Source organism: Theropithecus gelada, chromosome 6 (assembly GCF_003255815.1).
Source record: "Theropithecus gelada isolate Dixy chromosome 6, Tgel_1.0, whole genome shotgun sequence".
Classification (NCBI taxonomy): Eukaryota; Metazoa; Chordata; class Mammalia; order Primates; family Cercopithecidae; genus Theropithecus; species Theropithecus gelada.
In genome coordinates, this window is record NC_037673.1 from 166,065,928 (window position 1) to 166,091,915 (window position 25,988).

The 25,988-nt window shown below is 43.2% G+C and overlaps 2 protein-coding genes across 3 annotated transcripts in view; one reads left to right on the top strand and one right to left on the bottom strand.

The window, feature by feature from the left end:
* Positions 1-25,988, top strand: part of DOCK2 (dedicator of cytokinesis 2) — a 435,458-nt gene that overhangs the window by 220,681 nt on the left and 188,789 nt on the right. The gene's annotated exons all lie outside the window — the stretch shown is intronic.
* Positions 1-25,988, bottom strand: part of INSYN2B (inhibitory synaptic factor family member 2B) — a 118,953-nt gene that overhangs the window by 6,366 nt on the left and 86,599 nt on the right. For both annotated transcript variants that reach the window (XM_025388693.1, XM_025388692.1), the window contains exons 2-3: positions 14,710-16,978; positions 13,526-13,600 (exon numbers count right to left, since the gene is read on the bottom strand). In XM_025388693.1, the coding sequence (XP_025244478.1) occupies positions 13,526-13,600; positions 14,710-16,055 (1,421 nt within the window). In that variant the 5' untranslated portion in view covers positions 16,056-16,978. The remainder of the gene's footprint in view (positions 1-13,525; positions 13,601-14,709; positions 16,979-25,988) is intronic.

Below are 25,988 nucleotides of genomic sequence, written 5' to 3' on the forward strand. Positions count from 1 at the left end.
TGGCAGAAAAACAATCTTCATCATAGAGTACCAGATGGGGCCAAAGAGAGTGGGTGCCCCCTCTAGGATTTTAGGAGTCTAAGATTTTCTTGTACAAAACATTCCATCCATCATCAGTCCATCCTGCTCTGGGCCTGACGCTTTACCAGGTTCCAGGAACACAATAGTAAGTTAGACAGATGTGGATACTGTCCCCAGTGTGTTTGAGATAGGTGATTAAATAACAATTGCTTTCAAAATATACTTCTTATTTCTTTCAACTACTCCTACTTTCCAGTTCTTCATCCATATGCTTCTACCAAATTATATGAACACACACATGCACCAGCTGCCTTCCTCTCCTTATATGTGAAGTGTCTCTGACTCCGTAATTCAAACAAACAAACAATGACAACAAATCAGCTGAATTTGACAAGATTTACAAGTGTCCTAATACCTGTTTAAGAAAAATAAGTTGGGCGTGGTGGCTCACGCCTGTAATCCCAACACTTTGGAAGGCCCAAGTGGGAGGATTGCTTGAGGTCAGGAGTTTGAGGCCAGCCTGGGCAACATAGCGAGACCCCATCTCTATAAAAAATAAAAAATTAGCCATGTGTGGTGGTGTGCAGCTGTGGTCCCAGCTACTTGGGAGGCTGAGGTGAGAGGATTACTTGAGCCCAGGAAATTGTGGCTGCAATTAGCTATGAGTGCACTACTGCACTCCAGCCTGGGTGACAGAGTGAGTCCCCGTCTCAAAAAGAAAATGATATTAATGCTCTGGATGATTCCAGAATGTGTATAGAACTGGCAGGCCTGGGTCGAAAAGACCAGGAGATGGAACGGAAACTTTGTCTCACTGTCACAACTTGACGCCCAGCCCAATATAGAGGATGGAGTGAGGGCCCCAGAATTGAACACTCTTGGGTTTGAATGGAGGCTGAAGCACTTCCTGGCTGGGTGACCCTGGGCAAGTTTCTTCTCTGCACATGGCTCAGTTGAACTTGGGAGTTACACTAGCTGCCTCGCTGGCTGGCTGTGCAGATGGGACGCAATAACAGGTGAAATCACTGCACACAGAACACCGTCTCGGCCCACTCCACTCTTCCTCACTAGGTCCTCTGCCTTCCCATCTCAGTTCCTTGCATCAGCCTTCAGCTCTTCAGTAGCTGCACACCTTACCAGCAGCATCACTCCTCACCCCTCCCCACCATCTACATTCAGGGAAGAATACACTCTTTGTGTTTCTATGGAAACACAGCAGGGTTCCATTATAATCACTGGGATTTAGGGAGCTCCCCACTCCCCTCTTGTGACTGCCCCCACTGGTCTTGAACAATTTAAAGGGGATCGAAAGTAACTTTCTTTTCAAGACCAGGCAAATAGCAGAGTATGGAGAAGTGTGTGTGCTTTGGAAGGAAATTTATTAATGTTTTTTAGGCCAAAGCAATTTATTAACATAAAGGAAAATTGCCACTTTTCTTTTTATTCATCCGTTTGACACACCGCAGTTGAATCTGGAAGGGAGGAGAGGGAGTATATTTTGCTTTGGTGGCAGCTACCTTATAAATGGGGAGGGACAGCGCCCTGTCATCTGCTTTGTGTCTTGGGGCTGGGTAGAAAAGAGAAGATGCATTTCTGTTTCCTACTTAGCTACTTACACCGTGCTCAGCAACCCCTTGCAAAGAGGAATAAGTTGCCAGCTTGGTGAAAATTGAAGTCAATTCTTAGCAGAGGGTTGTTTGCAGATACTGGAAGACTCTCTGCTTTGGGTTTCAGCTCAAGGATCCAAATAGCACACCAGTAACTTTTCTAACCTCACCTCCCTTTCACTGCTTCCACCTACTCTCTGTACCCTCCCATCCTTACTATCTTCCACCATCCGTATTTCACATATGCTCTATATTCCATGCAGGATCATAAGAAGGAAGACAGGTGCAGAGTGCTGAGTTTGCAGAACCCTGGCTTACAGTGGAGGGTAAATAGTAGTTAAGAAATTGTTACAATGCAAGATTCTGAACACGAGCCCTTGAGATAGTCCAGAGCATTCAAGGTATGTGAGTTGGTCCTCCTGAGGAGGCATGGGACATAGGACCTGTGGTTCAGGGATGCTCAGTTAATTGCCTGAGGAACCTTAGAGCCCTTCACATCCAAGGAGATGTCTGAACACGGAGCCACACTGCGTTTAGAGAGTGAGCTATGTGTAAATCAGAAATGGTAAGAACTTTCAGGTTTCCCTCTTGAGGGCACCTCACTAATCTAGCTTACAGATCAGTGCTCTAGCCATCATGCTTGCTGAAAAGCAGAAAGCTGTTTTTCTCGGTAATTGGAAGCAGCAAGAGCCCCAAGTCATGACTTGTCTGGAAGAAGAAACAGTGAGTAACAAATAGCAAAAACTAGATAAGCACATGAGCAAACAACAGAGCAAGGTTCTGGATGCAAGATCTTGGCTGGGTAAACTGAAGTTGGGTGAACCAAAAGGAGATAAAAATGGATGTAGAAACAAACAAATAACAGAAGCCTCTTAGTTGTATATACCTTTTGAATTTGCAGAGTGTTTTAGATCTGTGTGTTTATTTTACCCTCATCATAGCCCAGGAAGATAGGAAGGTTGTTGCCCATTTAACAGACAAGCAAGTTGGCAAAGGGAAGTCACACTGTAAGTTACAAGCAGAATCTAAACCTGATGTCTTAGTCTGCTTGGGCTGCTATAACAAAATACTACAGACTGGGTGGCTTATACATAACATACATTTTATTACTCACAGTTCTGGAGGCTGGTAAGTTGAAGATCAAAGTGCTGTTAGTTGGGTATCTGGTAAGGGCCCTCTTCCTGGTCTATAGACAGCTGTATTCCCTCGCTGTGTCCTTACGTGGCAGAAAGGAGAGAGGGACCTCTCTGAGTTCTCTTTATAAGGGCACTAATCCCATTCATGAAGACTCCAAGTTCATGACCTCATCACCTTCCAAAGCTTCTACCTCCAAATATCATCACATGGGGCATTAGCAATTAATTTGAATTTGTGGGGTGCACAAACATTCAGTCTATTCACCTGGTTTCCTCACACCTGGTCCTTTGATTTTTCTGTTTAAAGAAGGATCCAATGTTTTAGCCTTGGACCTAACTCTTTCCAGCATTTTATTCTAAGGAGAAGAAAGAAAAAGAGAGTACCTGGACCACATTCGATTAGGACACATGGTAATTTAAATGGGCAAAAATAATAACTAAGATAAAAAGAATGATGGTCATTTATGGAATGAAATCTATGTGCTAGACACTATGCTACAAGTTTACATTCCTTCGCTCATGAATTCTCAAGTCCCATGGGATAAATAACATTTTTTTTTTTTTTTTTTTTTTTTTTTTTTGAGACGGAGTCTCGCTCTGTCGCCCAGGCTGGAGTGCAGTGGCCGGATCTCAGCTCACTGCAAGCTCCGCCTCCCAGGTTTATGCCATTCTCCTGCCTCAGCCTCCCGGGTAGCTGGGACTACAGGCGCCCGCCAACTCACCTGGCTACTGTTTTGTATTTTTTAGTAGAGACGGGGTTTCACCGTGTTAGCCAGGATGGTCTCGATCTCCTGCCCTCGTGATCCACCCGTCTCGGCCTCCCAAAGTGCTGGGATTACAGGCTTGAGCCACCGCGCCCGGCCGGGATAAATAATATTACCTTCATTTTATAAACGAGAAAACTGAGGCAAAGAGAGGTTAAATATTCTGCCAAGGGCATGCAAATGTAAGTGACAGAGTCAGAATCTGAACCCTGAGAGTCTAGCCCCAAAGCTTATACAGTAAGATGTACTGGACCAAAAGAACATAGTAATCTGTATCTGTATGAAATCTTGATTGCAAAATGTGTAGGGTGGTGGGGGTGGAGGTGGTGACCAAGGCCTGGTGCTCCTGGATGACCTCACAGTCCCCTGTGGAACCAGACCCAAACTGGGGCTGGGGTGCATGGGGGACTCTTTATGGACCAGCTGACCAGTTCGCCTTGGAATACTCTTTCTCAATTTCAGGGCAGCCTTGATAGGGAGGCTGCATACCCAAAAAAGGTGCTCAGCTTCTAAGGAGGCAGCGTATTGAAGATAATATCTGGGGTCAGCAATCTTGGGTCTCGTGTAGGCTGCTGCTATCTCCAGTGAGCCGTTTTGCACCTCCTTCTCAGCAGTGGGTCCTGCTCTTTTATAAAGAGACATGCCGACAAGCCACTGCCTTCAACTACACTCTAAGCAAGTTGGCCGAGAGGTGAATGATTCATGGCATCTCCCTGAAGACAAACCATCTTCCAAATTCCCCTCCACCTCTTCTTCATCTCTTGTTGGAGCATTTCTGTGGTCCCTGTTTCTGCAGAACACAGGTGCACCACTGATTTACTGACCTCCTGCAACTTTCTCTTTTAAAGAATTAGCTGTAAGAATCAATGGATGCAGTGAGGGTAGTTTGGTTCTTGTCCATTTGGATAAATCATGACACTTAGGAAGGCGTCTCTGGGGAAGAATTACAGTCTCGGATCACAGGAACTTTAGTTTGTATGTTTTTCTCGCCCCAGCCTGGAAGGGACATTGTTCCTGAAACTTTCTCCTAGTGACCAGTTTGCTCATTTTTTATAGGGTTTAATTTTGAGCTTCACAACTTGCAGCTATTTCAAATTGGCAAGTCTACCCCTTCTCCTAGGGCATCTATCTGCTGTTGAGTCTTCAGAAAATCACAGGTTCTCTTCTCGGCACATATATAAATGGGATCAAGCTGCAGAAATCTCTGCTGATAGCTGTCTCTGAAAGAAATCTGTGTTTTGGGTTCTGTGACTCTGTGCCAGAAAGATCTGCCTGTGAAGCCCTCAGAAGGCGTAGATCATCTCCGAGAAAGTTAACACACTTATTCACTGACGATGCAAGGTCACAAGGAAAGAGGGGAAGGGACAGGAAAGTCTCCTGAAAGTAGGACCTAGTTTTGAGCCCTGGCTCCCTTGGATCTTGGACAGATCACTTAACCTCTCTGAGTCTCAGTTTCCTCATCTGTAAAACGGGAATGTTAATCCTATCCACATTTTAGGATAGTTAGGAGTCTGAAATGAAACAATAGATATATAGTCTTGGGCAAAATGTCTAGTGCAGTGGCTGGCTTAACAAATGGTAATGATTATTACACTTACTTGATGGAGAAATAAAGATCGGATCACTCTGTGGTCACCTGTGGCCTCTGTGCCAGCAGCCACTCATTTGTTATTCCTCTGAAATATTCAACTTGTGTAATTTTATGTTTATGGCATGTATCAGCCTCTTTCGCTATTAATGCATTAAAATAGGTTTCATTTTTTATTGCGGATAAATTGCTGATGCTGTAAATCCTACTTCTTTTCCTTTACACTCTAGGGAGAAAAAGAAAGGGATAATGCCATTCAAGAGAATCAGGGAATAGAGACAAATGTCTTGGGAATCAGCCTGTTGGGACTCAGAGAAATTTTACCTTTTACATTTTACATGTACCCCAAAGTTCATGGCTGTTTCCCAAAGAGACAATTGAAGCTGTGTTTGCTATTGGTTGTTTTGGGGATGCTCGAGGGTGTTGCCATGACGTCCACAGCCCAGCATTTGAAATAGTGTGGCTCAGTCCATATTGCAATTTGATGAAAGCTGCAAATACATCTGTGATTACTAGAAAGAAGAGTTCTGCTGTGTGCCTTTATCATTATTTTTTACTGTGGACTTCATTGCTGGCCAGAGGGAGGATCTGTGGCTGGAAGACAAGGCTCTCAAGAGTTCACCTGGCTCCACGCTGGGAGAGAGTCATAAGCAGACAAAAAGAAAATACTAAATAATTTAAGTGAAAAGTTGGCTACTAAACCCATAGGACTGAGTGCATATTGCATTTCTAGAGAAATGCCTTTTTCTCTGGTTAGGTAATAGCTTTAAGTGGCAGGCAAGGCCAGAGCTCAGTGGCCAAATAGCTTAACCAAGAAGGAAACTCCCGGAAGCACTCTCAGACCATCAACCGCGTGACCTCAGGTGGTTCACTCAGCTCTCTGGAGCCACTGTCTCCTCAGTGATGTGGAGCCCTTGCTTTTCTCTTGCCGGGTGCACAGCTGTGAGGCTTTGGCCTGCATTCCAGGGAGCCTCCTTGTCATACTCTGAATATGAAAACTGTGAAGGGGACGTGCTAGGAACGAGAATGCTGGTTGCTAGATACAAAGGGAGGCTCTTGCAGAGAGTCTCCTTTACAAAATCCATAAGTTCTCTCTTTGGTCCAGAAGAATTTATGAGTGGATGCATCAATAATGATTAAAAGAAAAAAGTGGCCGGGTGTGGTGGCTCAAGCCTGTAATCCCAAGACTTTGGGAAGCCAAGGTGGGTGGATCACTTAGGGTCAGGGGTGCAAGACCAGCCTGACCAACATGGTGAAACTCCGTCTCTACTAATAATACAAAAATTAGCTGGGTGTGGTGACGGGCACCTATAATCCCAGCTACTCAGGAGGCTGAGGCAGAAAAATCATGTAAACCTGGGAGGCAGAGATTGCAGTGAGCCGAGATTGTGCCACTGTACTCCAGCCCAGGCAACAGCGAGACTCTGTCTCAAAAACAAAACAAAACAAAAACCAGTGGTTTGTGGAGTTTGAGAAAATGAGTGGGTGGTGGTGGCAGATTCTGCATGGCATTTAGCTTCATGCATGGTCCTTGGTTCCCAAGCATGGGGTGACCATACCCCTGTCCTGAAGTGGGGATGTAGTGGTAATGGTCAGCACTTGGAAACCCACCTTTTACGTGTGTCTGCTGTTCTGCTGTTGACCCTCTAGGACTCACCAGAGGGTAGTTCTTAGCATTTGGTCTCTTGGCCAGAGAGCAGAATTAGGCTTTAATTACTCTCAACTTTTGTTGGAGGAAAAATGTCAGCCTGGATTGCCAATCAGTTTCTGATCTCAGATGAGGCCTGAGGAACTGAGAGAGGTGGGAGAAAGGAAAGGTTACAGCTGAATCCCCTAAGTATTGCATAATGCAAGCCTGGGCCCCAGAGTGGCCTGAGAGGGACTCCTTTTCTCTTCTCATTGGAAACAGGAGGCATCAGAAGATATGCCTGCTCCATGAATAATCCTCTCCTCTCTCTTCTTTTCCTCGCCCTTGCCTCCATTCTCACCTGTACCCAACATATATAATTAGGTCTATATATGATCATCTAACCCTAAAATCAAAGCCAAGCAGAAAGGTAATTCATCTTTCCAAAGATGTATGAAGAACTAAAGCTACTTTCTGGGCTATTTTACAAGCAAGTATTTTTTATCCATGGGCTGGTTGTCACAAAACTTTCTAGTAAATCAGCTATCTTCTTTTAAGACCCTGATTTTTTACTTAAAAAGATCCTCAAGCTTTATTTGAACCAGCCTTTCCCAGGGAGCTTGCTGCAACTGCAGCTTCCCATCCTCCACCCCACACTCTCTGATTCCGTGGCTTTGGGGCTGAAACCCAGCAACCAGTTTCCACAGACACCCAGAGGTTCTGATGCAGATGGTCCATGACCATACTTTGGAAGCACTGTCTGGGGCCTACATCTTCAATGCAAACCCTCATGATGCCCTTGGCTGAGTGGAAATCAGTGACGATCGAACATTCCCCTGAGCCCTAATATCCTTCAGATGAGTCTGGCATCTGGAAGGTAGCATGCTATGGAATCTGGCTTGCTGGAAGACAGAACTGTGTGCTGCTGTGGCGGTTACAATGACTATTTCCAGAAAAATTGTGCAAGTGCCTCAGCTCTCTCAGCTTCAATTGCCTAATCTGAATGTTGAGCAAGTGCCTGACCCCCTCCTGAGCATCAGTTCCGTCATCTGTAACTTGGGGGCACTTCAATCAATCTCATTGTCGTGAGGATTAAGTGTGAAAACAGAAGGTACTTCAAGTGATCAGTAAATGATGAATCCTCAGTAAGTGGTAGCTCTCTTCTTTCTTTCCCTTAAGTTTCAGCCCCACAGATCTCTTCCGTCAGCTGTTATCATTGTAAAAATCATCAATGAAAGTCAAATAAACTAGCCTCCAATTGTGAGGATTTAATCTGAGTGTATCTGAGTGTACTTATTTCCTTTTGTTGAAATTACTACAAATTTAATGGCTTAAAACAACATAGATTTTACTCTTACAGTTCTGGAGGGCAGAAGTCCTCCAGAGCTGTAAATCAGAGCTGTGCTCCTTCTGGAGGCTCTAGGAGAGAACACATCCCTTGCTTTCTCCCACTTTTAGGGGCTGCCATGCCTCTTGGCTTGTGACCACAGCACTCTGCCCTTTGCCTCTGGCATCACATCTCCTTCTCTGACTCTGATCCTCTGGCCTCCCTCTTTCTCTGTGGCCCTTGTGATTACACTGGGCCCATCCAGACAACCCACCCTGCTCTCCTCCTTTGAAGTCATTTCATCTGCAAAGTCCCTTTTGCCAAATAAGGTCACATGCAGAGGGTCCGTGAGTTAGGATGTGGACACCTTAGGCATTATTGTGCCTGCAAACCTGGGTTTTGATATTTAGCATTAGATATTTAGCAAGAGAACCTGAAGATCTGATGTTCTGACTCCTTCTGCCAAAGAGATCACTGGGACAGTTCAGACACCAGAGAAAGGAGATATTTTCACCTGGAGTTTTGTGGTTCCCCACAGTCAAACTTTACTTTCCCACCGCAGCCAGGACAGAAGTCCCGGGCAATAATGTCATATGGCCTGGAAGAACAAGGGTTTCAATGTCCTATGAAAGTGCAGCAAGCTCTCTGAGTCATCAGAGAAAGGGTCTCTCTTGTTGAAAGTATGTGGCATTCGAGTTGTTTTAAAACTGGCAACCCATGGGCTTACATTCAGCTTAAAAAGATCCATTGAGAACCAGCTACATAGAAGCCCTCATTCCTAATGAGAATATTTGTTTAATCCTTCATTTCCCCACCCAAGGGTGGTGGTGTACACTAATAGTAACAATGACTTTACTTCTGGACAATCTAAGTAGCTGTCTCAAGTCCACTATTGCTTTTCCTTCCTCTCCTAGTTAATAGAGTCATTTCTTTCGTTAATAAGCACCTACTGAGCACCAAGTATGTATGAAACAATGATCCGTGACTTTGAGAGACTAGCCATTTGCTGAAGGAAAGAAACTTATAAACACTCTATTACACTGCAGTAGGATCAGTGACCTAGCAGACAAGGGCTCATGGCATGGGGGTCCTTCTGGGGACAGATTGGATTGTGAGGTTGTCCATATAACTGACATTTAAGCTGCAAGACTAAGAAATATCCACACGAAGCAGGGCAGAAAAGACATCCAGGAAAGCAAAGGAACTTATGCAAAGGCACTGAGGAATGACAGAACCACCAGCTGAGCACCTAGTTCCCCATGGCTGGAGAGGAGCCACAGACTACCTGAACCAGGACAAGATTGTTTAGCAGGGGAGTGACATGGTCAGATTCTATTTTTCAGATGCAAGTTAGCAATCTGCATGGAGGATTACTTGAGATAAGGGAAGAGAGACCTGTGTCAAAAAAGTCAATTAGCATTGAAGTGACAAATGACAGCAGCCTTTTTTGAACCTGCAGCAGAGGAATTGGAGTGAAGGGGTTGGATTGAGCAGTTGGAATCAGTAGCTTATTTGGTGTATGAAGAGAAAGTCAAGGGGGACTGTGATATCTTTATGGAGTTGCCTCTTGGTCAATGGTGTTGAACAAAGTGAGAAATATGTGAAGAAAATTAATTTTGTGGTGAAATGGGTGTGTTTGGGGATATGACAAATTTGAGTTGCCTTGGGATATGAAGTGGAAATGTCTGTAGGTAGTTGGTTGAAAATTTTAGATATAAAGATAGATTGATATAGATATCAGATAAAAGGTAGCAGAAAGTGGTGCCACAGAAATAAAGTCCATGAGTGCAGTTGAAGAAGTGGTGGGAAGAGACTAAGGATAAGAAGAGGAGCAGCCTGTCCAGGTGGACCCTGGATGAACAATACCTCTTCTATTTCTCTCACCTCTCTAGCACCTTTTAAATCCTACATGGCCAATCTGTCTCTTCACCCACTGAAAATGGTAAGCTTGCAACTCTGTCTTTCCAATTCCAGAACCGCATGCTTGGATGGTAGATGAAAAGTTTTCTGGGAAAGACCTCTTATTATTTTCCTTTAAAACATATTGGAGACATTTTACAACTTAAACCAAGCAGTTTTTTCCTGGGAGTTATGTCTGGAAAAGAAATGCATGATCTCTGTAGTCAAAGACCTCTAAAGAAGCACTGCTGACTATTTTTAGCATGAGTGTAAAGATGAATGCTGGAGATATGGCTGGAAAAGTAGAGAAGCGGGTGAGGGAAGGAGGAGCAAGCGACTTAGAGAGACCTCATGCCCTTGAGAAGGTGAAAAGGAGCCAATTCTTTAGGGCACCATTTCCCAAACTTCAATCACTCATTCTCCACCTTCATGGTTTTGCAAGATTCCCCATACCATCTACACAATTATTCACTTCACTTTTTTTTCTCTAAATCCATCCACTTTTTGAATTTAAAAACATGTTTTATATCAAACAGGCAATATCACTTTTGGAAATGCAGACCTGCATCAATTACAGAAATATTTAAAAGGGCTAGTTTTAAAAGTTAAAGCCTTCAATAGAAAAAGTAAAAATGATTGTATTCTAGCTAGATAACTATTGCTTGCTCAGGGCTGTGAACCTGAGACCTGTTCTTTCTTTGCAGAGAAATGTGATAAGCTAGCATTAGGAAGGTTTTAAAGACGTTCTAGTACCAAACTCAGATTTTCCCCTCTGGGTTATTGGAAGGATTGAAATAAATTTGAAAAGATAACAACTTTCGTACTAAGTAATTTAATGTTATTTAATCTTGGATACTATGGTGGCATTCACTCAACCCTTTGGGTAACTTGTGCTAGGATTAATGCTAAGGAGGAGTGAAGGAAGTGATTGGGGCCAAAACAGGCTGGAATCAGCTTGTGGTTTAGAGCCAATTGCCACTCACTTCCTGTGGAGATTATGGTAGTCAAAACAAAAGGTTCCATTCACTTTGATGTACATAATTCCCTGCAAGCTCTTGAGAGCCATGGATAGAATCTCTAGGCACTGGTGTTGGGACTGTGCTCTTGGTGAGATAGGGTGTATCCAAGTGTTCAATGGTAAGAGGAGAGTCAAGGAGGCTCAGGGAGCAGAGAGAATGAGTTTGATAGAACCAGATGACCCCACATGTCTTGATAAGAGCAAGCAGCATAGCCATAGCCTCCAGCTGCTGGAGCCTCTGGGAAATACCACTTAGGAAACCATATGCATGGCTAACTTAGCAGCAACATCTCCAGAGAAGAAGATCCAGTGAGCAATCCATCATGCGCCCATCTGCTTTATGTACAGTGACATGCACTGAGCACATCCATCACCTGGGAGAGAGATTGCGGCTTAACAAGGCCTGGGGATGAGTATTTCACATCACTTATTCATTCGTTTCTAAGATCTGACTTTCCAGAACACAGTGCAAGTTTGAAGTCATTTGAATGTTTTCTAAAAAAAAATGACAACTCTCATCTTCCCACTGTTGCGACGATGGGGCTGTTGTTCAGATCTCTTTGCTTTCATCAAATTAATTGCCCATTCCCTACAATGGCTTAGATACAAGGATATAGATTCTGTCTGGGAGAACAGTCTGGCTTTGAATGGTAATGAGGGATATATGCATACAATTGCTTTTCTTCTGGAAAGGAAGGTGTGCATGAAGGTTTGCTAACCCATCCAGGGGTGTAACTTAATTTAGAATGTTTGCTGGAGATGTTTGAAGTAAGTGCTAGAAAAATGCAAACATTCTCAGACGTGTTGGAAGGTCATAGTTTAGCCAAATATTGTCACTTTTAATTTGGCTTAGAATATCAGAATGTCAGAACTAAAAGGGACTCTTGGGACCGTTTAATTAAAGACCCTCATTTTTCAGATGGGGAAAATGATTTGCCCAAGGCCAGGTCATGAAACTCATAGTAGACTTGGAAATCTTGCCCTTTTTACTCATATAGGCCAAATAAAAAATCATTTTAAGGTAGTAGAAAATACATTATCTGGCTCCGGAAGAGAAGAGAAACTATCCAAAATTTAAATGGAGGTTAGTTCAAATTGATTCTTCTTGTTTATGATGAATAGTTTTATCCTCTCTAACTGTCTAGACATTTAATAATTTTTGTCCTCCTAATGATTAGAAAATTTGTTCAAATTGAGAGATATAAAAAAAGAAGCAGGAAAAAGAGAGCAATTGATGAAACTTCTACTTAGGCTTTCCAATGCTGCAGGGCTCTTCCAGGACCCTCTTTTTTTAAAGGAAGACGTCACATTGAGGTGAAAGGCATTTATCTGTGAGCAATCCTGCATCTTCTGTTATTTGATTAAAAACAGGTGGCTCCTCTTTATAAGGAGCTGATGGGTTCCATGAAAAGATGCTCAAGGCCCTGTGTAAGTAAGTACAAGCACCTCCTGCCTTCCAGGCACAAGGTCTCTTACTCAATGAAATCTCAGGATTCTGCCAGAGAGAATGAGAAGTTTTAAAAGAAGACACAGGCAACCCAATTAGGCTCCAGTCTGCTCGGGCCCTGAGCTGCCAGTTTTCAACAAAAAGAGAAATGTAATAGAGAAAGCAAAACTGTTCACTTTGGTCAACAAAATTAGATATCGTCAATGGAAAGTCCTGCTTTTGACCACTTTTCTACTATGCCATGGAAAGTGGTCTTCCAACTAAGGGGGCATTGATCTTTCCAGTAAAAACAGGTATAAGCCCTTGGATTTGTACAGAGGTTTGCAGTTGCAAAAGACATTCACATATATGATTTCATCTGGTCTTTATGGCAACTCTGAATAGGGATAATCGTTCCCTATGCAGATAAGGAAAGTAAGCCCAGGTTAAGTTAGCTGATGTCAGACTTGGGGATTAAAACACAGATCTTTGACTCTAAGTTTACACTGTATATCATGTTTCCATTTTGTCACTTACAAAAATCTACTGCAGCAAACTTACTCTGTGCTAGAAGGAAATGACATACTTAGAAATGAACATAAAGTTCTTATCATGGTTCTCCACTGTGCCAAGTAAGTGCTTGGCATGGCATAGCTGCTGTTGAGGAAGAGGCAGTGTGGTGGAATAATTAAAATCACAGGTTTGAGATTTGAAAAATCTGGATGTGAGTCCTGAGTTTGGCCCTTTCTGCTCTCAGAAAATGCTCTATGTGAGCGAGACCGAATGCCTTAACTTCCCTGAGGGTGGAATGAGATGCAAATGTGTGTGCCAAGCTTACCATGATGCCTGCACTTAGTGTTTGATGAGTATAGGGATGATTACATCAAAAGGGTATGCTCATAGACTTTGCTGTAAGGAAACAAAGCAATCCCTGCCTTGGAACCAGATGTTAACATTTCATAGTTAAATACCTTGGTTTTTTTGGTCTCAGATATTCAGAGGCCTCCTGTTTTTGCCTCTCTTGACTTTCTGCATGTAAAAGTTTGCTAGAGTGTTCAGTGAACCCTATGGCTTTATAGTCTACAGAGCAGACCTCGCTTGTGGCCAGGTACCTGTATATGATGCACGCCGTGTTCTGGCAGGTACTGCAATTGTTGAGATCTTGGCCAGTTCGATAAAAGTTGCGCCTGCAAGACAGAGCATTTGCTGGATAAATCTATGGGCAAAAGTCACATGGGCCACAAACATTCAACCTACTGGTCCCTTAGTCCCTATAGCACAGCATTCATGGTGCTCTTAAGTTGCATGGCCATTACAAATAAGGAAACAAGAAAGTCATGACAATAGGAGCTCACATTTCTAGAAGGCTTCATACATGTTTAAAGACTTCCCAAGCTGAGAGTTTTTTCATGCTGACAACAATCCTGTGAGATGAGGGATTCTGCAGGTGAATGGAAGGGAGGTTATTAAAACTCCTGACCTCTTAGTTCAGTACGTTTCACTCTGCATATCACAGTGTTTCTCTCCTATATGGCAGTGCTGATTCTGATTCATACAGCAAATGCCAGTTAATGACTTCTCTCTCCTACCCTTTTTGATGAGCTTTAACCATTGCTTCTTCTCTGTCTTTAGAGAGCACTTTCTGGAAGGACGAGCATTTCACATCTAAACAAATAACTGCCTTTTCCTCCTATACTGGTGCTGAGTCATCCAGGACAGCATTTTGTGACTTTTTTCTCTTGGCAGAAAATGAATTGTGCAAAATGAACTGTGATCTCATTTCAGTTCCAATTAGTTGGTCATTGATGGACCAGCCCAAGTCATCAAAGTAGTCAGTACAGGGGAAGGTCAATAGTAAGCTGAGTGGCCACCTCAAGTCCTTTGTCACAATGACACGAAGAACGGAAATACTGTACAAATGCAGTAACTTGCTAAGAGGAGGGGGATGGGGAAGTGCCTTCCTGCTATCGTTTTCCCCCATCATATATCAACGGAACCCTCATCTTCATAAAAATCATTTTTGATCCTACTGCTCCATTGCTGCCTTTTCCCATTCTGTTAACACCTGAAAACGAAAACAAACAGCAGTAGAAATCCACAAAAACCCACCAAAGCCTAGAACTAAATGAAATTGCATTAGAGAAAAGGGAGGTCTGTGGTTATGATTTGGAGAAACAACAGTACTTCAAACATTTTGGAGACATTTTTACTAAAAGAAACCAAAGCTGTCTCTGCCCCTGTGTTAGCAAATGACTTCACCCAGTCATTTTTAATATGAAAAAAAAAATCTCCTTACCCTTCAGTGAGAGCTCGAGCTTTCTCCAAGTCTTGAATTACATTCAAAAGGACTTTAATTTTCTCTTGGTTCGAGTGCAGAGATTCTTCCACGGATTGCAGTCGGCCTTGGAGGTCGCAGAGTTCACCCCGTGCCAGGTGAATTTGATTAATGTCACTAATCTCCCTGTTGCTCTGAAGTTTGGTCTCACTCTTTGAAAGAGAGGATGGGAGGTGATCACTTCCTGGACAATTTGGAAACTCCAGGGTGTCTGACTCAGTGGGGTTGTTTGCCGTCTGCCCCTGACACCCAGGGGCAGATTTCGATGCACTGTTAATTTTGAGTGACACCAGATTCTGGTGATTGTTACTTGATGAAGGACAGTCTGAGGCTCTTCCTGGGTAGGCTGGCTGGCTGTGGGAGCCTGATGAGGGGGAACTGTGAGTCCGTGGAGGTGAAGGAACACACGTTTCCTTTGACTGAGATGACAGTGGGCCAAAGTCTTTGTCATCCGAGTTGTCTTTGGGCAAAAGCAATTCAGGTTTAAGTTTCTCTGTGCCTGGTGTGTGGCTGGCAACGCTAGTGGCATTTAAGCAGGAGGTGGATTTTTCTGAATCTGGTAGAGTCATCCTTCTCCCATCACCTGGACATGTGTCACCCAAAGGGTGTATGGAGTTACTTACTTCAGCTGGCCTGTCTGGGCTGAGAGCAGACTCTCTAGCTTCCCAGGAAGGACTGTGATAAATATCATCTGGAACCTGAATGGCAGCTGTGGCTTTCTCTAAGGACCTCCAAGTTCCTGCTTCCAAGCATATGCTAACAGGACCATTGCTTTGCACCTTGGGGACCCTCGGGAGGAATGTGTGGGACACCTTGACCCTTCGAGGCCCATCCTCAAGATGCTGAGCCAACCTTAAGTAGGCAAGGTCAGAAGACACAATGTCCTGTTCAGAGAGGTTGCCGTTGACCTGGATGGCACTTTGGGATGCTGTTGGCATTTCCACCAGGGACTTGCTAGCTGTGAGTTTCTTCCTTTTGAAAACTGGGAAATGCTTCCTGAGACTGGGGGAAGTTTGGATCGCAATGTTGCGAAAGCCCCCTGCCTTCTGGGACCTGGGGAAGGACAGCGAGTAGGTGGGGGGATGATGGTGCCTGGTTGCTTGAGTTTTCCCCATCACAGCCAGGTCTTCTGGAGTTCGGACATCAACCTCAGCTAGGCCAGCTGGATTCTTAGTGGTCCCATCTTCCTTGAATCTCACCTGCTGGGATTTGCTCCTGCGGTGGTGAGGTTGTTTCACAAACTCTACTGATTCTAGACTGTTACGCTTTAGAAGCACAGGTCTCACTTTCATATTTTGCTGGGCCATTGAGCCTCAGTGGGAAGGATCAGGACCATACACTTCTCCTAGGCACATCTCCCCTTAGGTCTTTGGAGCAGTATCTAATGATGGTATTTCAAACATAGAGAACTGCTGGCCAGGATGGAGTTGTCCTCTCCTCTTAGTATGGGAAATCCTGTTGGCCATTCCCAACCTCTAGAGTCTACGTAGGAACTAGCTGTAATGCTTTCCCTGCAGTTAAAATATTAATTCATTGTAGTATAATTGCTCCTTGAAAAAACAAATGAGTTAGGCTAACTATTAAACATCTGATCTACCAAGAGAGCTGGTAGGCTGTTTATCAAGGGAGGCTGGCATGCAGTTCTGATCTTGGAAGATCTGGTTGTCTTGAACAAAAAGACAACAAAAGTACCATTTAGGGGGTAGTGCCAGACTCCCAGTGAGTGAATTCCAAAAGAAACCTGCTACATCTAGAACATACGGCTTTTTCTCCCCCCGCCCCCAGAGCATTAATGTCCAGTGTGAAACTGCAGGAAACTTAAAAGCATCTTCTTTTCATAGCAGGTAAATAAGTGGAGAAATAAATGACCTGGGGGTTTGCTACTTTGATGATACATGATGCGCCCAAGGGAACACTCCCATTTAGGTCAATCACAGATTCCTCCTTTGGGGCCATTGTTTTCTTTCATGTTGTCTCTCTTTTCTTCAGTGAGGGAAACTTATCTTCCTAAATAGCCTCACAAAACCCAGTGGGGTATGACCAGGACAGGATTGAGGAATCATAGGGGATTCAGTGGGCAGAGTCCCTGTTGTGGTGTCTTGGCTGAAGTTCACATGTGGGCACGGTGAGCTATGTCTGCAGCCTCCAGGATGACGTGTGTTTGCTTGGCCTCAGGGGCTGGGGTCTGAGACCAGCTGGGGTCTGAGATCTGCAAGCAGGCGAGGAGCACCTGAAAGGGAAGAGACAACAGTTGCCGCTGAGAACGCAGTTTCTGTGGACCTGGATTTCTCTTCCAATTCTAATTTCCTAGCTGAGTATTTTGAGTGGAGGGTCTAGGAGTAAGTTAACCATGTGACCTTTCTCTCGGTTCTCTTTGTGAGCTAGGCACTTTGTGGGTGCAGGGCCTTGGAACAAAATGCCTGTCTGCCTGGACCCTTTTCTCTCTGCACTTCCGCACATCACCCAGACAACTCCTATTCATCAATTGGGAGTCCCAGCAATTTCTCAGGGAGCCTTTACAATGACTCCCCCTTACTCACACACCGAGTGCCAAGACCACATCAAGACCCATTGTACATCCTCGTCACATTTTTCACAATACAAATTGTAGCTGTTATTCAATAAGCATTTGTGTATGTATTTATTTAGTGTGCATCTCCTCCACTACCCTGTAGGCTCCAGGAGGGCAGAGACTGGAACCATCTCATTCACTGCTTGAGCATTCCCAGCCCTCTTTCTGGCTCACTATAGGTGCTTAAGGAGAATCTGTTGAAAAAGTGGATGGTTGGATGAAGGGCAGGTCCTTCTGAAGTAAAAGAGAGCCTGGGCATGAAGAGGAGTGAAGGTCCTAGAGTATCCTGCTAGGGAAACGGGATCTGTGGACTCGTTCTGCTATGACTGCAACTTTATTTAAGGACAAAATTCTCCCCTGATGTCTTCATTTCTTATTGCTTTCCAGGAGATAAATGTGCATGAACTTCTCTGAGGAACAGCTACCTCATAATAATAATAGCCACCATTTATTGAATACCTACTTTTACCATGCTGAGGACTTTACTTGCATTAATTAAAACAACTCATATTTACTCAGTACTAACTAATGTGACAGATGCTGTTCTAAGCACTTTCCAAGCCATAACTCATTCATTAATCACAAATGACTCTATAAGGGTAGATGATATTTTTGTCCCCATTTACAGTTGAATAAACTGAGGCCCAGAAAGGTTAAGTAACTTGCCTAAACATATCCTACTCCCTTTCCAATATTGCATTATCTCATTTAATCCTTACAAAAAATCCATGAGGTGCCATTATCCCCCTTAGACTTATGGGGAAATTGAAGCTTAGAGAGGGTAAGTACTCAGTAGAGGAGCTAGAATTTGAACCTAGATGTCTGTCATTCCAAAGTCCACATTCTTAATCATGAAGTTATGACTCTGCCCTTTTGGGATCTGCATGATATGTTGACAGTTGCTAAGAACAAGGGTAAAAGACCCTTGCAGATCTGGAGAGATGCAGGGAACTGTCCCCTGGCCTTGCCATGGCAAAGCAAACCAGAGGGTTTGCTGCAAGTCAGAGGGATTACAATGGCACTGAAATGAGGAGAGTTCTAAGCCTGTCCGGATTGACCGAGGGATTTTAAAAGAAAATAAAAGTAATAAAATAGCCCACAAGTATTTGGCTGGCTCTGAGAAAGTAGTCTGTCTTAGAACCCAGCTGTATTGGTCTGGTCCCATGCTACTAATAAAGACATACCCAAGACTGGGTAATTTATAAAGAAAAAGAGGTTTAATGGACTCCCAGTTCCACATGGCTGGGGAGGCCTCGCAATCATGGTGGAAGGCAAAGGAGGAGCAAAGTCATGTCTTACATGGTGGTGGCAGGCAAGAGAGAGGGCATGTGCAGGGAAACTCCCCTTTATAAAACCATCATATCTTGTGAGACTTATTCACTATCATGAGAAAGACCCACCCTCATGATTCAATTACCTCCCACCAGGTCCCTCCTACTACACGTGGGAATTATGGCAGCTACAATTAGAGATTTGGGTGGGGACACAGCCAAACCATATTGCCAGCCAGCCTTATCATACAGATAAAAACCTTGGTTCCATAAACGGACACTATTACTAACATTTTCCATCACACCATTTGGGGTGTTCATTGTGAGTGCAGCCTAAACTTTGTCTGTCAGACTTCTGCTTTCCCCAAGAATTGCTAGATAATGTTCATAGGAACTTTGGCTTTTCCTGATCCTAGATGCCTTGAGAGGGTCCAACTAACCCAGCAGTGCTGGGAGAGTGTGTGGCACATCCTGGAAGATATTTGGATTCATCTAAAATGCTAATGAGTTGTCAACTTGTCATCAACCTTTTCTACTAACTACTGCTAACATTCTGAGTGTACCTTAGAACCTGATTCAAACCCTGCCCCTTACTGGCTGAAGGACTTGGTGTGTTTTTCGTCTGTAAAGTGGGGATGACATAGCGTAGACACAGACTCATGAGTCTGATGTGAAGTCAGTGAGACAATGTATGCAAAGCTCTCAGCCCAGAGCCTGGCACACATTAGGCAATCGGTGTGTGTTTTCTACCGTTGCTGTTATCAGTATTGCAATCACCTGCAGCCAGGGCTTCTTGCTGTGAATGCCAGGATGTGTGTGGATGTGCTGTATCTAGGGAGAGGGACGATAACTTTCAGCAAAGCTCATGGAGCTCTGTGAGCCCCAGTGGTGGATGAACCACTATCTGTAGCTTTTCCAGAGCAGGTAGAGCCATCGTGGGACAGAACGAGCAGAGTTTCATGAGCAGGTTGTTCCTCATTTGCCTTGCCTGTTTGAAGAACAGGGTTGGCTTCTAAGAGTGGCATTGTCACCTACCTCTCTGAGGAGATGAACCTACTGATCCCGAGTTGCTTTACACAAAAATTCCAAACAACGGAACTTTTAAAATTGGTCCTATGTTTCAATGACTTTGTATAGGACTTTTAGGTCTGGGAGAATCCAGTAGACAATTTCCTCAGTCCATGACTAATCCTTTCTGCATCTTCTTCCTCAAATAATAATTAAGCCTGCCTGGATGCCTGTGATGATGGGGAGCTCAGTACCCAATTCCCTAGTCCATAATAGTTATTTTCATTAATAATAGCAAGTATGTATTAAAAACTCACTGTTAAATGCCATGTTAGCACCTGGCATTTAATCCTCAAAATGACCTTCTGTATATTATCCCCATTTTGCAGAGTACGCAGTTGAAGTTTGTGAGATGATCACATGCTTGAAAACACACAGTTCATACTCGTCATCTTTGTACTGCAGAGCCTAGATATTTATATGTGTACTTTTGTGGGTTTCCTTGACTAATTATTTTTTGCCTTCTTAACTGCTTATTAGCACTTCATTCTGGGAATGATAACTCACACAGGCTACGATTGTCTGAGGCTGGTTTTCATAAGAGCTAATGCCTAGTGCGTTGATTATGTGCCAGGCATTGTGATTGGTATGTTTCATTTACTCTCTTCCTTAATCCTATGACACTCTTAGAGGCAGGTGCGATCAGTTCCCCATTTTATAAATGAGGAAACTGAGGTACAGAAGATGAACATATTTGTACCAAGTTGTTCACACTGATAAGTGATGGAGCTGTCATTTGGACCCACAGACTGACCCTGAAGAATAGGCTTCTCACCGTTGGGCCTTCTTGCCTTCTTCAGGACTGGAAAGATTAATATTTTTGTGCAAGGCTAGCAAGCAGGTTTCAAACTCCCTCCACATTTTCATTCTGAAAGTCAGTCATTATTCTGGTGTTAGCCCTGCCTTTTCTCCAGGAAGTTTATGTATCCTTTAGATGTTTTCTTTTAATCTTTAAAAGCAGTTGGTTTTCTGCTTATAAACATATTATTTGTTCATTGTAAAAATTCAAATAATACAAATAAACAACAAAAGGAAGAAAAAAATCACCTGACATCTTACCACCCAGAAAGAGCCACAATACACCAACAATTTGGTGACATTCATTCTAGCCATCTCCCTGTGCAATGCTTGCACAGAAATTGCATACACAGAGAAGCTTATGGACAGAAAGCCTTTTGTTCACTGAACAACCTGGAGAAAGTTACACATTATGGCATACAGGTCACACTGTCCTTTTAAGTAGGCTAACATGAATTTGTCTAGTTATACAATTATCTATTTAAATAGTATTTTTGTGGACATTTAGGTTGTTTATAGATTTTTGGTATTATTTAAAAGTCTATAAATAACATTTTTTGTATGTAAATCTTGGAGCACTTGTCTAATTATCTCCTTGGAATAAATGCCTGAAGAAGAATTACTGGGTTAAAGTAGCTGTGCATTTTACATTTTGTTGGTACTACCATGTTACCACTCATCCTTCTATAAAGTTCTAATGTGCAACGCTGCCATTACTGCGTGAGAAGACCTTTCACCAGAACCTCTTTGTTACTGTGCTTGGTCAATTTATGATAATTGTTTTTGTCATTGCCAATAAAGTACAAAAGAAATTGTATCTCATTATTCTTGATAGGGAATTTATATAAGAGTGCACTTTTTTTCGTATATTGGTTTTACACAATGTTTGATACAAATAAAGGCTGAAAAGTTGAAAATGAAAATTTGAATAGCCAAGCAAATGTGGAAACTCTCGTGTTTTAGACAGAACCTAGGAAGTTTAGGAAATACAAAATTTTCTGTTGACAAAAATATTTTGTGTCCCAACTCTTCTGCCCTTGATGTCCACCATGACCCTTGTACAGACACATCTTGGGGAATACACCTGGCTAAAAGCACCCTCTGGAGGCCTTTAAGTTTTATGGGCTCCCAGTTGTCCATTAATTCACATTTTCCTAGGCATTGGAGGTTAGGGCTAAATTAATATCCTGGCCAGGATCCAGAATCGTTCCCTAGAGGTGGTCACAGCTGCCCCACGGCTGGAGCTATTGTTGATCTTTGCAACACTTTATTCTGTCCTCCCTTGATTATTGACTTTAGTGAACATGAACCAACGGTTTATGTTGCATCTATGCCTTTGGCCCACATCAAATGGTCCTCATGGAATCAGTGTCCATTCAGTAGATACAGAAACATTGGACAATATCTCTGTAGGTTGCCCACTGTGGGCTTTCACTGGAATTCCTGCCCAGTCCTCTTTTCTCAGTGTATTTAGGCCATACAGTGAGGGGTTAAGTACATAGGATTTCGCTTATTATCTACCTAGATGAGACTCTTCCACTTTCTGACTATTGACCTGGAACAAGTGAATTGATCTTTGTAAAACCACCTAGACTGATTGTGAGAATTAAATGAAATAGTTATATTAAATGGTCAGGATAGTCAGTGTTCACTCTTCAGATAGAACCCAGCTGGTAACCATGAGATACTTGTGAATTGGTCTTGGGCCCTCCTCTTTCCCTTGGGATAGTAAACTGTAGGTGCATTCATGGGAAGGAATGTACAAAGATGGCATTCCCTTTTCCGAGGAATGTACAAGAAGTCCTATCTCCCTGCCGTCTCTGTACTTTGTGTACTTTAGCATTGTGCTTGTTTCTCTATATTGTGATGATCTGCTGACTTCTAGCCTCTTCAACTAGACTATAAGCTCCTTGAGAGACAGGTGGTGATGGTCTACTCCGAGTCCTTATCCTCCGCTTGACACAGAGGGTCGGTCTTACATAAATTCTTGTAAAACAAATGAATATAATCCTGTATTATCTAATTTGCCTTAGCTTCTATGACATGGAATAGTTGGATAGTCGCATAGAATAAATATTTGCATAACTAAGAGTGAAGGAATTAATTAACTTCCAACATTTTTTTTTTCTTTCAAAGATTTATTATCAGTAGGTCTCATGTCTGTTCTCTAGTCTACTATGCTTTCTCTCTTTATGACAGATTTAATTTGGTTGGACTTTATTGAGATTCTGCTGTGAGGTGGGCACTGTAATAAATACTGTGGAGATTCCAAGGAGGAGTAAGACCTGACCCCTATTGTAGCTCTATGAAAGGACCTTGCAATGCCAACCTCATATGGAATCTGTTCCTGAGAATTGCTACACAATGTTGTACAGGGTAGGGGAGGACTTAGAGGAAGGCATTTGATTCATTTCATGCATCCAAATTCTACCTTACTTATGAGGGTGCTTTACATGTTAACTGGGGTTCAGACTGTCCTTCATGCCAGGAGTCAGCAAGTTTTTTCTTTAAAGGGCCAGATAGTAAATATTTCCATCTTTGCTGACCACACAGTTTCTGTTGCAACCATTCAGCTCTGCCATTGTGGCAAGAAATAAGTCATAGACAATATGTAAACAAATGGCTCTGGTTGTGTTCCAATAAAACTTCATTTATAAAATATGCAACTGAATGGATTTGACCTGGGAGCCATAGTTTGACAACCTCCGCTTTAGGCACTGGGAAGTCATTGGTGGTTTTTGAGCAGGAGGCTCTTGATTAGGTTGTTTTTCAGAGGAGGCTTTGTTTGCTGACACATTGCCATCTCCCTTCTCTGAACTTAGTAATAATAACCTTTACTATTTATACCACACTTTACAACTTGCAAAGCATTTTCAAATCCCATGTAATCCCCACTAGGGAGGCTGGGAAGCATTATCCCTGTTTTAAAGAAGAGGAATTCAATCCAGAAGGATTCAATGATTTGTCCTAAGTCACAGAGGTAGACTGGAACCCTGTTTTCCTGCTACCAGCCTCAGGGCTCTGGTGGAGACCCCGACTTTCCCTCCCTTTAGCTGGCCGGACATCTAACTACTTTATGTGTTAGTCCAGTTTCCTCAGCTGCAGGGTGCATTTCTAAGGTATAGGGATATGTCTTCCACTCTTTTTCTATCCTCCAAAGTCCTAAGCACAGTGGTGAGTCTTTAAGGAGCCATTTACTATTGATCATTCACCTCTGGGCCTTGTGGTTCAAAGTTTGCTTTCCTTCCATTTGTATTCAGTTAATTGCTCGGTCAAATCTGTTGGTAAGGGTTACTCCATACTCATCTGAAATCAAAGGGTTAATGCTTGTGGTCCAAGTCTTCATTTATCTTTCCAATTTGAAATTTGGAAAGATAATTTTCCAAATTATATATTCCAAAAATATACCCCTTTCCGGCAGCTTTCTCAATAAGGAAAAGGGTATATTTTGGGGGTCTGCCTAAATCTACATTTTGTTGTAAGTGGTCAAAGAAACAAAGGGAATTGACTTTCTTTTTAGCACCTGGGATTACTAAGCATGGGTGAACTTGAGGAAAGAATTAGGCACCAAAAAGTGAGGTTAAAATCCAGACTTATATATTTGGGACCCTGAAAGATGTTGGATACGTACTGATCATGAAATCTTGTTCTCACTTTCCTATATACCATGTTTGACCTTTTTGCACAAATTCTGGTATTCATACCCAGGTCTCCGTCATCTCTCACCTGTATCACTGCAAGTGTCCCCCTCTCTTGTCCTCTTTGCCATCTGTCCTCCACACGGCAGCCTTGATAATATTTAATGAGATAATATTTAATGAGATCACATCAGGCCCCTCTTTGAAACCCTGCAAAGGTGTCCCACTACATTTAAATTAAAATCCAAACTAGTTCCATAACTTTCAGGGCCACAACCTTGAACAGAGGCCACAACCCTATGTCATCTGGCCCCTGCCTACCTTCCTGGTCCCATCTCATCTCATGCCACTTTCCCCCTTTTCTGTGACCTGGTCTGTGACCCTGAACATGCTAGATTCATTCTCATCATCTGGATTTGAAATCTGCTATTCTTTTGTTAGGACTCCTCTTTCCCCAGATCCTTCCGAGGCTGTCATCTCCAGGAGACACTCCCTGATTCCCTCTCCCCTTCCATGTCCCTCTATGCAGCAAAACCCTGTCCTATTAGCTTATTTGTTTATTCTCTGTCTCTGCCCCCATTTATTGAAGAACTTTAGTATTTGTTGAATGAATGAATAAAGAGTAAATTCTTATAGTTAGAGGCTTCAAGGAATCAAGGAATCATACAACCTTAGAAATAGAACAGAGAAGTTTAAAACTTTAGACCTTGGGGAGAATCTTATTTAATGATTTTCAAAATTCCTTTAGCAGTAAACTCAGCTTTCCAAATCCAAACTTAAGCACAATTCCAATATCTAAAACAGAATAAAAGTGGAGTTGTTCTAGAAAATGTGGGGGATTCAATCCTGGGACTCAAAGCAAACCTAAAAACCGAAGACAACCCCCCTCATTCTAGAGATGGGGAAACTGAGACTCTGAGCAGCTGTCTTCTGCCTGCAAATGCTTCAAGAAGAACAAAGTCACTGGTGTGCATCCCATACCCCAGCACAGCTTCTAGCATGGAGCAGGAGCTGGGGGAGCATTGGTGGAACTGCACGAGTGACACACTGAGTTGAAGGCAGAAGTGGAACTGACGTCAGTGCAGGGTCTCCTGTTCTCCAGTATGCCAGGGAGAAAGGTTGAGGGCCATGGCCCATATGTGGTTCCAGCTCAGGTGCCTCATTTGGAACCAGACCTAGTGGAGAAGACAGGCTTTCTGATCCCAGGGTCCTCTCCAATGGATGGGCAAGCCACTAATGCTATTTTTTTCTACCACTCTAGCCCTCTAATTGCATTTGTCACCCAGGGAGATACGACTACCATCTACCTCTACCTCCTCTTCATTTTTATCCTTTCTTCTGCCTTCTCTTCCTTTTTTAAAAAAAATAATAAAATGTTTCAGGTATGCAAGACAGCACAGAGGACAGTAGAGTGAACATAACAAGCATGACCAGCCTAAGACATGAAAGGTTACAAATCTAGCCGGATTATCCTGCGGATTTCCTCTCTCCTTTCTCCTTTTATTGTATTTCCCTCTGTCTTCCCTGCTTCTTTTCCCCCTCTTCCCTTCTGTTCTCCGGCATGGCTCCCCATTTCATTTCTCCCCTCTCCTCCCTGCTCTTTGTCTCACCACCTTACTTGCCCTCCTCTTTCCACACCCTACCCTTCCTCTTCCTTCTCCATTTCTTTTGTTCCTCTCTGGCTCCTTCTCTTGCCTTCTCCTTCTCTCTTGCATCTTTATAAATGTTTTAGGGTCAGTGATTCATTCCTTTGGCTCATTCAGGGTGAGGAATCAGCATCTCCTGAATTTCCTCTCCTGTGAGCCTCAGGGCACCTGCCCTGCAGGGATAATTCTGTGTTGCATGCATCCCTCTAGCCAGAAGCATTGGCTGCTGCCCGCTGAATCTGAAAGG